The 15,753-nt window shown below is 38.4% G+C and overlaps 1 protein-coding gene across 5 annotated transcripts in view; it reads left to right on the forward strand.

Moving 5' to 3' along the window:
- Window positions 1-15,753, forward strand: part of PXYLP1 (2-phosphoxylose phosphatase 1) — a 57,849-nt gene that overhangs the window by 29,196 nt on the left and 12,900 nt on the right. For all 5 annotated transcript variants that reach the window (XM_064457355.1, XM_064457356.1, XM_064457357.1 and 2 more), the window contains 2 exons: window positions 11,886-12,047; window positions 12,987-13,113. In XM_064457355.1, the coding sequence (XP_064313425.1) occupies window positions 11,886-12,047; window positions 12,987-13,113 (289 nt within the window). The remainder of the gene's footprint in view (window positions 1-11,885; window positions 12,048-12,986; window positions 13,114-15,753) is intronic.

The following is a 15,753-nucleotide window of genomic DNA, read 5'->3' on the forward strand; positions in this document are numbered from 1 at the left end:
AAATCTGCCCAGTGTCTTTTTTTAAGTCATGATGTAATCACTGCTGCACAGCTCCCCACTCCAGTATTTGTGAGATCCAAAAAATTTTACAGGACAAAACCAAAAATCAAACACAGGCAAATTATGGCAGTAGCACTATCTCGTGTCCTGCAGCTACCTTTTCATGTTGACCTTTATTTTGAGATAATACTGTGGAAATGGCAAGAGTTGCCAACAGTTTCTGAACACAGCTGATAAAAGTTGTTCCGAAAATCTGTTGCAGGACAATTCAGCTGGATTAGTTCTTTTACCAGTTGCTGAGTTCTGTAGACAGAAGCAGGACAGAGCTCTAAAATCTTATTGTAGTGCTCACGAATCTTGTTAGATAAGTAACAATGGCTGGATATATTGTATTTATAAAAATCATGCTTTCAGGCCATAAAAACCCGCTATGTAGTCTTTGTATACTTAAGCCTTGTTTGGTAGTCTTCAGGACACTGTTTTGATAAAGCCTGATGAGACGGGGCAGCTATGCAGATACGTCGATGGGAATGACTTCATTTGTAGCATCATGGTGCAGTTTATGTAATGCTTCTCATTGGGAATCCTAATGAGCCTGTAACTGCTTCATCGTAAGCAGTGGAGGGGCTTTTTTTTTTCTTCTGCATCTTGTCACTAAATAACCAGGAGCACAAGTAATATCTGACTTGAGTAATGTGTTCATAGAGCAAGAAATCTGTCTGCTTGCCTAGATGTCTGGTAGGAACCTGCCCCTCCCCCTTCAGCTGGAGTCTCCCTTGACTGGAGAACCAAGCAGTGAGGTAATTAGTGAGAAGCTGGTAAGGAAAAGCTTTATTACGCATATATATTTATTTTAAAGAAAGTAGTGCATTAAACTGATGGAAATATAAATCTTTTCAATCTTAAACAATGTAGTGTTTCAGTGTAGTAGGAAAACAGAATAATATAGAGATTAATTTTTCACTTTGGGAGCAGTGGAAGATGACTGTCTTCTCTAGAACTTGAAAAGGCTTGGACTTGCGGTCAGCATCGCTGTGTTATTACTGTCAAGCTGAAAATCCTGGGAGCTGTTTAAGCAGTGCCATATGCCCTTCTGAATAGTCAATTGAAAAACAATTGGGGGGGACGCCTGAAACTATAAAGCTCTTTTCAGAGCCACATCTGGACTCAAGCAATGCAGGCACCCGTTATATAATTTAACATGTCTAATTAAATTTGGTCTCAAAATCATAAAACTCCAAGACCTGCCATGTTGTGCTTTGGTGTAAACACGATTTTTCTTAACATTTATTTTCCTTGTTTAAATCCTGAGGTGAGTTCTTTAAAGCTGGTAGAGCTACCATGTGTGGTGGTCACATGTGGTTATTCTACCTGTTTTTGGACATGAATACACAGAGAAGGCAATCTGGCCTTTTCCTCTGCGTCTGATAAGGAATAAGGCCCTGGGTCAGTACCTGCTAGCTATGGCTCTGTGGGCAGAAAGCTACTTTTGGCAATTGTCCTGAGATGAGGAAAATCTTTGAAGAAGTTCCTAACTTCCAGAAAATCCCCCTGATCCAGAAAATAGGCAGACAAGTAGGCCTTGACCCACTCCTGGAAAACAGTAGGGGATTTGGCTATTTCTGACCAAGTCTGTGAAATACAGCTAAAAAAAGCAGCCAATTTACAGTAGCTCTCAATTGTCCCAATGGAGATTTGCATCTCCAGTGGAGAAGGTTAGGGATATGAAAATCAAGAAGGCTGAAAACTCAGCTAGCGTTAGACTGAAGAATAAGCTTTTGGTTGCATTTCATGCAGTAAAATTACATCAATATTGATTAGTAAAGTTAAGAGGCACTTACAAGTTGCAGCTACAATCATATTATGATTGTTCCAGGGAGAAAGAAGGGGTTGCGTTGTGAAAACTCATACTGGGGCGTATGTATAGGCTTCCATTTTGTTCAACTGAAATTTAGTTTATCTTGTATTTGAGCTTGTGCATGGCACAAGACCATTGTGAAGTCTTTAGTTCTCTTCCTCATAGCCTAGTATAAATGAGGTTTTCTTAAAGACATGCACATTAAAAAAAAACCAAACGCTTTAGAGCGCACACTTATTCCCCCTCAATCAGATCTGACTTCCACTAGATTAGCTGAGGTCCGTCTGCAACCTCCTAGCCTTCCTGGGTTTCCATTTTCTATCAGCAAGCCTGTGATATACAGGATGCTTCTGAAAACTTGTAATTTTTTCTACACTTTAAACAGAGAAACAGCATTTTTATTTACTTAAATAATTAAAAGTGGCTCAGAGTTGTAGGGGGGTGATTACCCTGTAGTATAGAAAAGTTATTGCAAAGAAAATTAATCAAAGCTTAAGGAACTAGAAAAAAATACTGGAAAATAGAAAACTTTAGGTAGTATTTCTTTATATTTATTATTTCCAGTAGATATGCCCATCTCAGCCTCGGACAGGTGATTTTCCTTGGCTTACAAACAATATCAGAAAAAATGTAGCAGGCAAACCAAAAAGAGGGTTTGTTCCCACTGTGAGCTGAAAAACAGCGAGTTGCTATAAGCTGTTGGGCTTGTTAGTTGCCATCGTCTGCTGCATTTTTTCCTCTAATGTCGCCTTTGACAGCCTTCAAAAGATAGCTGAACTGCCTTTGCTTTTAAGCATTTATTGACAGCAAATGCGTCCTGGGCTGACGTTTTGTAGTGGTCAACTTGATGATAACTTAATACTGAAGTTGAGTGATGTTAGCACAGTAATAATGTGCTCACTCTAGTGGGCAATGCAGAGTCCTGCAAGGTGCCGTCGAGGTTTTGCTATTCTTGGGCTGTGTCCTTTGTGAGGCTCTGCCCGAGTGGTGACTGATTGCTGCTTGTCTCTTGGGATATTAAAATTAGAAACAAGGCTTCAAGTGAAGTTTTGGGGAACAGTCATTACCTATGTACCTTAATTTGAATGACACTGCTCCTCTCAGACAAAATATTACAGCAATATATGACAGTTGTAAAAAGTATGTCATGAAGGGTGTGTGACGATGGGCTGAGGTTCCCTGAATGATGTATTTTTTGGTTGTTGGGGTTTTTTTGTCCTTTTTTTTTTTTTTTTTTGTCTGAAGAACAGTTGAGGCAATGCTGAAGTTCTCTCTTTGGCCATCAAAAAACAATATCCGTTTATCCTAACTCTTAATTCAAATTTCCCGTTAGTATTTTTCTAGTCGGAGGAGAGCGGTTCCTCAGGTAGCCTGCCCTGTTCCCATCCCCACCATGTTTGGGCTTGAAGACTGACTGTGGCTGAGTACTCCGGGTAGAGGAAGGACAGTGAGGGAATGGATGCTTCAGGCTCTGTGATGACTTGGTCTGCAAGAATAAAAGGGAAATCCACCTCTTTTCTTTATGAAATCACAAGAAATAATTTGGGAAGGAAATGGGACTGTAACTACAGTGTTGTCACTTTGAAACAGAAGATGTGGTTTAAGGAACATGAGGAAATACAACCATAGTGCTAAAGAACAGAATTTTAACAGCAGCGTTTTCTAATATTGACCCATGAAATACAGAAATTTACCTTACAAGGATCAGTGCATCAAATTGGGAAAAAAGGAACCAACCCACTGTATGAATTTAATAAATTTCTCCTGGCAGGTTAATGCTTACATGGAAGATATCATGTAAGAAATCAAGTCTGCTGCACCATTCCTCATTGTCTTCAAAAGTAATTTATATTTTTGCTGTAGGAAGGGAGGTGTCTAGGTTTACCTGATAGGGTCAATAGAACTATTCTAGCGGGCTTTAACTTCTGGTGTCAAAATATGCTGTAATGAAGGCTATTGCAGAAATCCGTGGTTCTGCAGTACAAAGTGCGCATATTCAAGGTGGCGTATTTTTCAGTGCTTTTGATTAGAAGTGCTGGCTTGAAAAGAATGTTTATTTAATGATATCTGTTACTTGGTTACTACACTTATAAATACTTTTCCTGAACATTCTTTAAAGTCTGTCTCTAGAACTTGAAACATAGGGTGCTGGCAATAGCGTTGTGCTGTAAGTCAACCGACTCCTTGAAAATTCTCTAAATTGCTGTGATCTCTCTTACAGAAGGAAGAAGCGCAGCAGCAGTCCAGAAACTGAATGTATGTCACATAGGTGTATGTGTCTGGGCACATCTCTGTCTGTAACTCAGCACTAGTGCAGAATGTTTGAAAATTCTTGGAAGCTCAGAGGAAGGGGTCTGTAATCTCTGTTCACTGTTTGCTCACATTTGACTGCTCAGTGGATACCATGAGGCTGGAAATTCCTGCCTGCTTCTGTAATGAGGTTGATGAATCTGTCCTTTGGGTCATCCATTTTCAGACCTTTGGTTTGATAACATTTGTAAGTGCCTAAGAAGGGGAGTGTTTACCTCTGCTGCCCAGCTACATTTCCAGTCTGAAAGCTGTACCTGTGTGGCCTTGAAACATACTATTGCTAGGTTGAAGTATTGTGGAGAAATTACACTCCAAGGAACCTTCTTTAGCTTGTCAGGGATTTGTCAGGACAGAGCTTTTTGTTGTTGGCATTCTAGGTTAAATTTAGGTGTGTGTCTCCTGACCGCCTGCTGTTCTTTCTGTTACCAACCTCCCCCATAGCTCCCCTCACTCTTTTTCCTTTGGTGAGGTGCTCAGAGAAGTTAGCAGCTCCGTGGGAAGAAAACCTTGAAGCTTGGAGCCTGCTCTGCAGTAGAAAGGGCAGCAGTTGCGTGTGGAGCTTTCTGTAAAGAATACATCTGTGCTTCAGGAGCCCCCTGCTCCACACTTGCTCCTGAACAGGCAGAAGACATAGCAGAAGCGGAGAAAATGGAATGGAAAATGCTAGTGGAAACAGTGATGTGGTGAAGTAGTAGGTTCAGATGTAGATTGTTAAGGGATGGAGACTGCAAAGATACTGAGGACTGCCACTTCTTCGTAAGTTCAGTTTGGACAGATTTTATATAAATACAAAATTTGTCATCAGATTCTGTAGGGCAAGTGGTTTGATTTAAAATAAAAATGACTGGGGTTATTTCTGTTTAATTAAACTGCACATTTTTAATATATTAGAAGTGAAAACTTAAGACAAAGTTACATAAACATTTTATATAAATGTATTATGTAAAATTATATTTTATATAAATATAAAATCTGAAGCTTAGAAGCTTATGTTCACAGGCTTAGAAAGCCTTTTAAAAGATTCTTATGGTTGTTTTTTTGTGATAGTACTTGATAGTTTGACCAGTGGGAGGCTAATGAGCCTTTTTTGTTTGCGTGATTACTCAGCATTCAAATACAGCACATTAGTGATTATGACATTGTGTGTTACGGATGAAGGCCCTCACTGTTAATACAGATCTTACGTTTGAGACTTGCAAAGCCTTTATTTAGCTGTACAAAAGAATAAAATGAGAAAGTTTGATTGTGTGTCACACAGGCATATCTGAACTTCTTTGATGTCCAAATATGCGTTTGTAATCCCGGCAGAGCTCTAGAAGTGACTCTAGGGACGTGTTACTCAGGCGTGAGTGCAGGGTGGCAGGGATCACGCCCGGGGTAGCAGGATGTCTGAGCTTGTGCAGCGCTGTGCCCAGGCTGCCTCACTTCCAGACTGACATTGTCTACCTTCAGCGTTGCACTACATCCTCTTCAGCCCACGTGTGCCTTGTTTACTTTTTCCAGATTGTTCTTGGTGCACACATCTTCACCTTTTCCCCCCATTTCATTTGTTTTGAAGCATTCCTTCCTCTTTCTGATTTGTCTTCCGTACACTTCTGCTTTTCTAGCTTCCATTTTTTTCAGAGAGCAACTAGAAGAGAAATCTATATTCGTCATCAGAATTTGGAAGCCTGAGTGTTCTCTGTGCCAGGCAGCCTTGTTAGTGCCCTGCTAGGAGGATAAGGGGGAGGGGTGAAAAAAAGGTGGAAGAGGGATAAATAACTTTTTTGTGCTGTGGGACACATGCGCGTTTGCTTTTCATTATCCGTTAGCATAAGGTTACCTACAGTGGGGTGGTTTTGAGTTTGGGTTTTTTTTGGGGTGGGTTTTTTTTTTTTTTTTGGTTGGATTTCTGCTGTGTGGCTAAATTTCCATGTGACTTTTAAACAGTACGTTTGCATGGGTCTGAAAGAACCTTCTGTTTTATAAAAGATGAAAACTTCAGGTCTTTTTAGTCAGAAAATTGAGACTAACATGGCTACTTGTGCTGCTGCTTCTCAGACCGGTTGGAGCTACAAGGGAAAACAGGAATGGAAAATGGTTTTGTTGCCTATCTTTCTGATTTTCGGTAAATGCTAGTGATTTTTTTTTCATTACTAAATCTTTTCCTTCTTGGTAAACAGTGGTGATACCTTTCTGTTTTTCAAGCTGAAACTAGGACTGCAGGAGGGAGAGAATGGTAATGCGGTGATTTAGCGTTTAATTTGGTGTTTCTTCTACATGAACTGCACTTTGCTTTGTGTTTGTTTTTCTGCTGTACTGAATTCTGTCAAATTCGTGCCAGTTTTGTAGCCCTAATTCATATCTGACTGGCTCCCTGCTTGGGCCTCCGAGTACTATAGTTGATTTGATAAACTTGACATTCTTCCAGAGGGGATTAGTTGCTATGTAGTAATTGTTACAGTCATTATGCTGAAAGCACTTCTGAATGATTGTGTCTCTTGCTTAGAAACTACTTGTCTAATATATGTCTTTTTTGGTGTATTTTGTGCCATTCAGAAGGGTATGGAAGTCAGATGAATTAGCTTCTTGCACTTTAGGTCATATTTAATATACACTGAAAATAAAACCATACGTCATAATATTTCAGACGCCATTGGTTTTGTTCATAAAGACATTTCTTAGTCAAACAACTTAATTTTAAAATTTTGTCTTCAGGTTCTGTAGGGTAAGTGGTTTGATCTAACACAGAAATTACTGGAGGTTTTTTGTTTAATTAAACTTAGTATCACGGTTTGGGTTTTATTTCCTCTTGATTTTGTTCACTTAAACAAAATCCTACAGCAGTATTTAGCTATTCTACTGTGTGACCAGTGCCCCCCGTCTCTCACAGGACAGCATTTGCTGATTGTTCTATCAGCTCTTACTTTTGTCTGATACCAGCTCGTGTGTTTAGTTTTACTTTGTGATTCAAACAATTTTAACTTGGTGGGACACTGAGCAGAGTTGCATTGAGGTGTCTTTCATTTCATTGTTTCTGTAAGCCTTCTACTTTTTTTCCTAGATAGAACTTTTTCAAAATTAAAGTAGTTTCTGTGTAGCTTCTTTAGTTTTAAAAATAAGTTTTTGAATATTGGGAAGTCAAAAGGGGAGAGAAAATATATTTTTTGTCAAACTACCTCAATAATAATGTGTATGTTATAGTTTATAATTTAATGCTTATAGTTTCAGTGTTGGCAAAGTTTCCAGTTAGATCACAAAGTATGTTTCAGATATGTTTTATTAACTGCCCTGCTCTGGGAAATGCACATCAAAATAATGTGTTTCATTTCTGTTTTACATTGTTGTAGTCCTGTCCTAGTAAAACAGGAGCTTTGAAAGGCACAACAGTGTAAAGATCCTGTTCAAAAACTCCCTTAATCGAAGATTTAAGTATGACTACATACATGTTGGCAGACTGCTGTTTGGGGCAAGTGCGTGTTACTGTAAACTAATAGAACAAGTAATAAAACGGTGCTAAGCTAAAAAGTTCTGTGAAAACTACATAATAGAATTCTGATCTTATAATGATTTACAGCTGAAAGAGCAGAACAGAGTTTGGTAAAAGATGAATTTCAACTCTGTGAGGGAATTTTTTTTTTCCTTCCATTTTTTCTTTCCTCCTCTGAGAAAAGTGTCAGTCCCATACTCCATGTGGGTTCCCCGGTTACGTATGGACCAGGATCCCCACCTGGGGGACAAAGTGAGATTGAGACTGCAGAGGAGGACTTTCAGTAAGGAAATACTTAGGTGCAAATAGACAGTCAGCTCTTCGGTGAGCTTTAAATAACTGCTTTATGTAGTATAAGGGCTACCAAAATGGAGGAACAAATGGAGCCTCTGTGCAGTAGGGAGCTGGAGAGGATGAGACATGCGGAGAAGGACTTGGCAGCTAGGAAGCAGGATAAATTAAGACAGCGAGGGAGCATGTAGCCCAAGTACTTGAAATGAAAAGGGAGGGAGAAAGGAGAAAGCATCATAAATATGTGAGGCACTAACAATGTTCAGGGAATGGCAGAAGATGAGAAAACAGTTGAGACACAACTGAGACTTCAGCTGTCAGTATGGAAAATGCCTCTGTCATTGTTTGGACCAGGCAGAACTACAAAGAGGGGCTGTGTTACTCGGGGCCCTCATCCCAAAGCGCAGAAACTGCAGGACTGTTGCAGCTTTTGGGTAGCTTTAACAGGGGGAGAGGAGGACCAGCCTTGCTGGGTGGGCTCTTCAGGGTCACCGTGCTTATAGGGCTGAGCAAACACAAGGCAGCTTTCCAACTGGAATTAATCTCTCCTTGGTCTTGTTTTCCTCCTTTTCTGAAATACTTGCTATTTTTATGTGTATACATTTGGTGGAGGTTTTCAGTGGACTGCCTAGACTGGTGCCCAGATCATATGATTTTTTTCTGTTTGTATTTAACATAGTTAAATAGAAGACCCAGGTATTTGCATAGGTAGTTTGGTTGATTTTTTAAAAAATATTTTTTCCCCAATATGTGTTCTTTTGAGTATGCTAAAAGTAAATACTGTTATGACACTGCTTATTTAGGTGACTGGAGTTTTTTGACCTTCTTGATAATTTTCTTTGTAATATACAAACAATTTAAATCATTTAAGTCGAATCATAGAATGGTTTGTGTTGGAAAGGACCTTTTAAAGATAAACTAGACAAATTCCCCTGCCATGGGCAGGGACGTTTTTCCTTAGATCAGGTTGTTTAAGTATGTTCAGAAATCCAGCAACACAGTTAAACTCCAGATGGGTTCAAAGTTAGAAGCTCCTTTAGCCCAATCTGAGGTACTTAGGCATGGACAGAGTGGTAGTAGTTTAGTGGGGAAACGTTTTATCCCTTCTTCTTCCCTGGTATAAGCCAAGCTTATTCACTATACAATAAGGGCAATATTTACTCTCTTATGCTAACTAATCAATAAATGTAGTTAGCAGCAGCATTTAGAATAAGATAGGTTTTAATAAAATCTTTTTTTTTACATCAGTGACATGAACTATTGTTGTTCCTAATCTCTGAGTCCATTTCTAGTCCACAAAATAGTCTTATGTTGCACTCATAACTGCTGTGTTGACTTAAGAATCTATAAGGGTATTTTGTCAATGGCTTTTTAAACTTCAAACTTGTAATCTGATAATCCTGTAGGTGCTTTTTTAATATTCAATTTTATTTTTAATATTTTAAATAGAATAGATTCTTCTTTGTAAGATTTAGTGCTTTTCCTTATTCTTAAATTTGTCTGGCAGTGTTAAAGTATTTGTTCAAGTAATTTGATTAGATATGAGACTTGCTATCTACAAACAAAATATTTGGCCCCTTACATTGTAGGGACTTGATCTTAATAAAATAATGTATGCATCTCTTGACTCTTGTAGTTAATGGTCTCAGTGCAAAAATATGGTCTATTCAGTCTTTTGTAGTTAAAACTGCCTTAGATAAAAAAATTGGGTTTCTTATTTTGTTTTTAGAATTTCCAACCAAATTTTAGTGCCAGAGTCCATAGCTGTTGCTGTTGGGGTGTGGTTTCCCCGTCTTCTGAAACTCTCACAGGTCAAAACTGAACTGAACTGAACACTACCTCCATGTGTACTTAAGCCAACTTTGTACGTTTTTGTGACATTAAGTGATCAGTAGCAATGTTGTGGGTTGCTCTAGAGAAAACTAGCAGAAAGCTGAGAGTTGTTCTTTTTCCTAACCTCTTCTGGCCAGAAAACTTGACCGATACAATGTAAGTGCTGTAATTTCCCATTTATACTCTTTAGGCAACTACTGTCTTGTAATCCTGTTTATTTGCAGAGGCCAGCAACTGTTGTAACATATTCTTAGGTTTGGGATTTATACCCCAAATACAAATCTGCTGCAAGCCCCCTTCAAGCCAGAGTTATTAGCCTCTGATAGATATTGCCAAGGTTCTGTCTTACTGCTATTTTTCTTGGTCAGTGGTTTGCAGTGTCTAACAATAATGTGGAAGGAGGTAAAAAATTAATCTGATAAATAAATGCTGGAATGGCAATTGAGCCCTGCAGTTTAAGTGGCCAAAGTCAAAATTACAGTTTAATATTCTCACCAAGCACAGTCCTGTGGGCAGTCGTATGCAAAATCTGAAACAGCTTAAGCAAAATTTAGTCATTGCACTTTGTGGGTATTAGCCATGTCAACAGCACTAGCAAGGGTATGGAAAATGCTTGAATTCTGGTTTTGGCAGGCAAAGAGAAACCACATAAAAATATTTATAGTTGTGTATTGTAGTGTGAGAATGAAAGGTCTGTGTTATATTAATGGCTATGTGCTCTTAAAATCTTCCTGTGTTTCACTTCAGTTTGCCTTCATTGGTTTTCTTTGTCCACACACTTCTCTATTGTGGAACAAATTCACCTCTTAGATTAGGACTGGGAGTCAAGTTGAAACTGAAGAACAGACCCAGAAGAATTAGGAAAATTCTGCTTTGAAATTTGTTCTCTCATCTATATTTCGCTTTTTTTTTTTTTTTTCCCCTCTCACCACAGAAGACTAATGGGGTAAAAAGAGCAACACTTTTTCCTCCTCATTTTCACCTCTAAACCTGCCCCATTCAAATACCAGAAGATACTAACAGGGAAAAAAAAAAAAGGGCATTTGTTATTGCAAGTTGTAGCTGTACGCTTCTACGGGAGAACTTATCTTGGGCCGCATATCTCCGGGACACAGGGCTCTACCCACCCTGGGGACAGTGATGCACAGACATCAATATGATGGATACAAAATGTCCGTTTATTTAGCTGCGTCACACGCTTATATAGCTCTTGCGCTTCCTGTTCCTGCCACTCCTATGGGGAGGAGTCTATCTTTCCGTCACATTCCGTGATCTTCCGGTCGCCGATCCGTCTATTCCCCTACAGCAAGTCTACTCTTGTAAAGCTTATAAGTTAACTACTGCTTTCACATTAAGACAAGGTAAAAAGACATTGTCAATACAACTCTGGTCTTAAATTCAGAAATGCTTTAGCATGCTTCTACGTGTCAGAAGACTAGTGGTGGTATTTCTGTTAATTTCCCTGCTGTGTGTAAGCATTAATTGCATTTCTTTGTATTTAACATTTTTTGTGGTAGTCTCAGTTACATTTCAGTAAATATATTTTGTGGGCATTTTCTTTAGGTAAGTGAGACTATTTAAGGCTGGCAAGGTAGCCATACAAGGATTGGGATTAGTAAAGAAAATGATGGACAATCCAGTCCCTTCAATCTTGAGTACTTTGTTTTCCCAATTGTTTGTAGGACCATCGTCATAACTGTGCTGTGTCTTTTGCTGATGTCCTTCAACATCAGTTTTTAAGTTAAAATGATGAGACACAGCTGGGCCTGTGATGGGTCTTTTCTTCCTATTCATGATCTTAGACCTTCATGAGCGACTGACAGAAAAAGCAGGTTCAAGAAAAGTGCGACAGGCAAGAGTTGTTCTGTATCCAGATATATTTCTACAGTCCTAGCCAAGCATTGACTTTGCTAAAGAGCTCTCTGGGCTTGCCTTCATGACTATGCAAATCATGAAAAATTCACAGCAAAGACCTAAACTGCAGAGTGTCATCCTTTGACGGAAACCATAGTCTTTGTGCACAATTACTAGTGTGTAAAAAAAAAAAAAAAAAAAAAAAAGTTGTAGTCCTACATGTCATTAAAGCCTCCTAAAGGTATATGCTGTGTGTGTTGTGTCTTTCAGTACATTTAATCCCAGTAAACCCCATCAGGGACGGTGGTTTGAATCCTAAAAGCCGAAAGAGAATAATGCCTGATTTGCTGACTGAGCCTCCTGCAATAGATCCTGTTTATGAAGCTCGTGTTTACTGCAATATTCCCACCATTCCTGAACGCAGCATGGAAGGTAAGCTTTGTGAATGGAAGTGTCAGTTTAGTTGCTTGCTTCTGTGTGCTGTCATTGCAAAAGGTAGGTTTATGCATTGTCAGTTCTTTGGTGCTTGGAGAAGGTACAGCAAATGCCATCTGGTTGCTGAATTATGTTAAATAATTCAAAATGTGCTGCTGTTCTTTGCCTCCCTTCTTATGCTCTTTGTTGTCTTGATTTTTTGGAATTGATTCTGCTTCTAGTTAATGGTCAATGGGAGGCCTAAATTTGAAAGGGGTGTGAGTGATATAGGTATTTAATATTTGAATTATAATGCTTATTCTAAGTGAGCTGTGTTGCAGATTGTATTATTAACCTCTGAAAAACAGTTGACTTGGAGTTCTGAAAAAAAAAACCACCAAACCCCCGACCAGAAGTAGTTCCATTTTGGAACTCCAAACTATTAGACATGGTCAGCTGGAAGACACATTTGCGTTCTTCACCCTGTAGTTGTTGCAGCAGCAAGTTATCCTGAATGATTTTGCTCATTAGCATATTCCCCTAATGCTTATAAAATAAATAAAAAATTACTCGATCAGAAAGCTCCAGATTAGTCATGATGCAAAATCTGTCATTATGATAAGGGTCTGGAAGAGAGGCATCATAAGAATAGGGTAGCCTTATCGTGTTGGCAGAGACCAGGGCTTGAATAATGCCTTGTATGGTTGATTGACTTCATGTACTATGGAGAATGTGCTCAGAATCTGAGTCTTGTATGAATTGTCTTGCAATTTAAAGTGAAATCTTTCTTGGGACAGTAAGTTATAATTTCTTATCGAGGTTTTCCTTCATTGCAACACCAAAGCTATCAAGCCAATTACACCTGTTGCCTTTTCTTAAAGGAAGATGTGTGTGCAGGGGAATGATTTAGGTAACAGTTGCTTAACTTTTTTTTTTTTTTTGTCCCCTTCACTTTAGGTAACGCACCTCATTATTTTAAACTAGTGTCAGTTCAAGTGTTGATTCGGCATGGCGATAGGTATCCACTATATGCCATTCCCAAGACAAAGAGACCTGACATTGACTGTATGTTGCTGCCTAGCAGGTAATATTCTTGGCTTTTGTCATTACTAGGTGTGTGTTTTGCTTGATAATTATTTTTTGCAGTTTGTGCAGCTTGAAGTATATTGTGACTTCTGATGTTTGTGTATTGTGGTGGATTAAATAAAACAACCCTGTATCGGTGGTGTACAATATTTCCTTTGAAACAGGAGCAATTACTTGCTACCAGTTCAGACCAAAAGAAATTATTGGTATTTCTGTAAAAACCAAAATCTATGTAATTGAATATTTAGGTTACCATTCCTCTGAGATAAGCTTCTACACATTTTGAAAATAGAAGTTCAGTGTTTGAGAATGTCTCTTCCATTTCAACTAAGCATGCTTCCTTTTGTGTGAATACAGAAAATTGATATTTGTGTTTAATAGTTATTTTGTCAGAGTTTCCTTAAATTAATGATTTGTATCAAAGTATTTTTAGGGGGAGAAAAAAAAGGGGTGTGTGTTACACTTAACTATCAAAATGCAAGTTAAACAGAGCGCACTGTTTGCTACTTGAAAAACTATCCTTTCCTTGTAGTTACCACTTGCTGTTTAAAACTGTCACGTATAAATGATTTATGTCTGACTGCCATTAAAACGTAATTTACCTTTCTGTTTCAGTAGAGTGTGCTTCTGTCTAACATCATGTCTTTGTAGCTTGCTGATGCTTGTCTTCATACCTGAACCAATTTGAGCTGTAGGTATAGTCTGAATTGCTTCTCTTCCTTGTGGAAGAACCTCTTGTTTAGATTTGATTCATTGATAAAGGTGAAATATAATGTAGAAATAAACAGTGGTGAGATAAATCACCAACCTTTGTCCCAGCTTGCTTGATTCTCTGTGGTTTTTCATCTTTCAGGTAGAATCTGTGGTATTTTTTTTCCGACAGAGGACTTTCCAGTGAACCTACTGAATACTTAGTTTTTCGTGATATTTTTCTTTCAACTGTATCAGACGTGTTAGCAAAATCTCTAAACAAATCTATAGCTTTATCCTGCTGCCCGCTCAGCAGTGTCAGGTGTGGAGATTTCAGTGAGTGGGGCTGCATCCGCCTTGCGTACCTGCATAACGTTGCTCAGGAAAAGAGGCATAGCAGGTCTCCTGATCTACTGATATGCAAAGCAGTGTAGATATACCATAAATAGCTTTTTCCAGAATAGCATGGAATCTGTCTTCAAAGAGATGATGTTCTCACTTTTCTGGTGCAGAATTACTCAGAAGTGGCTTTACTCTGTCATGCTAAAAGTGTTAATGGCACAGTAAAGTCCATTTCTGACTTAGATATATCAAATGCATGTTTCTTGTTTCGATAGATTCATGGACCATGGTCCCCAAAATTTTAGTAGCCTCTCGTCATCGTCAGCATTTATGATTTTATCTTTCATATCAGCAATACTCTCAGCTTTTCCTCAGTGGGCTTTAAAAAAAGAATCTCTCTGGAGGAGAAGATGGATTATGGTACAAGCTTAAATTTGTGATTAGTCTACAGCAGTTCCATTTAGAAAAGCAAACCAATTTTCATATATCTGGTCCTGTGTTGATTTCTGGCTCAAGTATATTAAAAACCAAATGGAGCACTAATATTGCACAGTAGAATGTTGCTAAAATATGAAGTGATATGAAAGAATATCTGAAGCTTCACGTCATACTTATAGAGGTGATGGGAAGCTTGATTCAAGAGGCTTGCTAACTAGATACATACAGTAGTGGATACAAAGGCTGGCAGAAAATGATCAGCAAATTAGATCTTTCTCTGAAGAAAGCTGAAATATGCTGCTTTTCTTTTCAGATATCTGGCTGCATAAAAGAAATTGCCCTGTTACTAGTAGATGTTCTGAAATTTGCAAGGCTTGTACTGCTGTCTTCGGTTGTAGTAGTGTTGTAATGGTATTCTTCTGCCATAAGTAACTGGGTAGTAACTGTAACTGCTGAATCAAGCTACTGCTATGGTGGTTGTGGTAACCCTATGAAAGTTTGAAACCATCATCAGTTTTAGCCCATCTGTGTGTCTGCCTGTTTGTAGGAAACAGACTTAAGAGCTCCTAAGTTATATTCAGGCTACCCTATCTGCCTGCCTACATTTCCTATGAAATCTAACCAGAGGAAAACTTAGAATTTTTTTCCTCTCAACAGAAGAAAAATACAATATTCCACAATATGCTGTTGTCTGCAAGGTATACAAGTATACATATACATTTTTAAGAGTAAAATGGGAAGCAAAGTAGACATGAGGAGTCTGCTTTTTATAGCTGACATGGCACTGGAATTTTGAAGATTCAAATAACTTATAATTTTACTGGTTTTAGAGTGTATATATGTACTTACATCTTTCTTAGCTGTTTGATACAAGTATGAAAATGAGAAATTGAGCAAAACCACATCTTCCTTTTTTGAAAGGAGACTACTTTTTTGGACTGCCTGTCTATGAATACAACCCAAAATAGCTGATTTTCTGACTATACTGAACAAGTTTCATAAGTGACAGTGGTCTGTGACCTTTTACATAGTGCAAGTTAAAAACAAAGGGAAAAAAAACACACCGAAACTTTCCTCTGCTATCATGTTGACTGCTTCTTTTGTTTAGTTGTACTTCAACTTCCACCAAAATCCTTGTTTTGTCAAGAAATGGCATTCGGTGGTCTTC

Source organism: Phalacrocorax carbo, chromosome 7 (genome assembly GCF_963921805.1).
Source record: "Phalacrocorax carbo chromosome 7, bPhaCar2.1, whole genome shotgun sequence".
Classification (NCBI taxonomy): domain Eukaryota; kingdom Metazoa; phylum Chordata; class Aves; order Suliformes; family Phalacrocoracidae; genus Phalacrocorax; species Phalacrocorax carbo.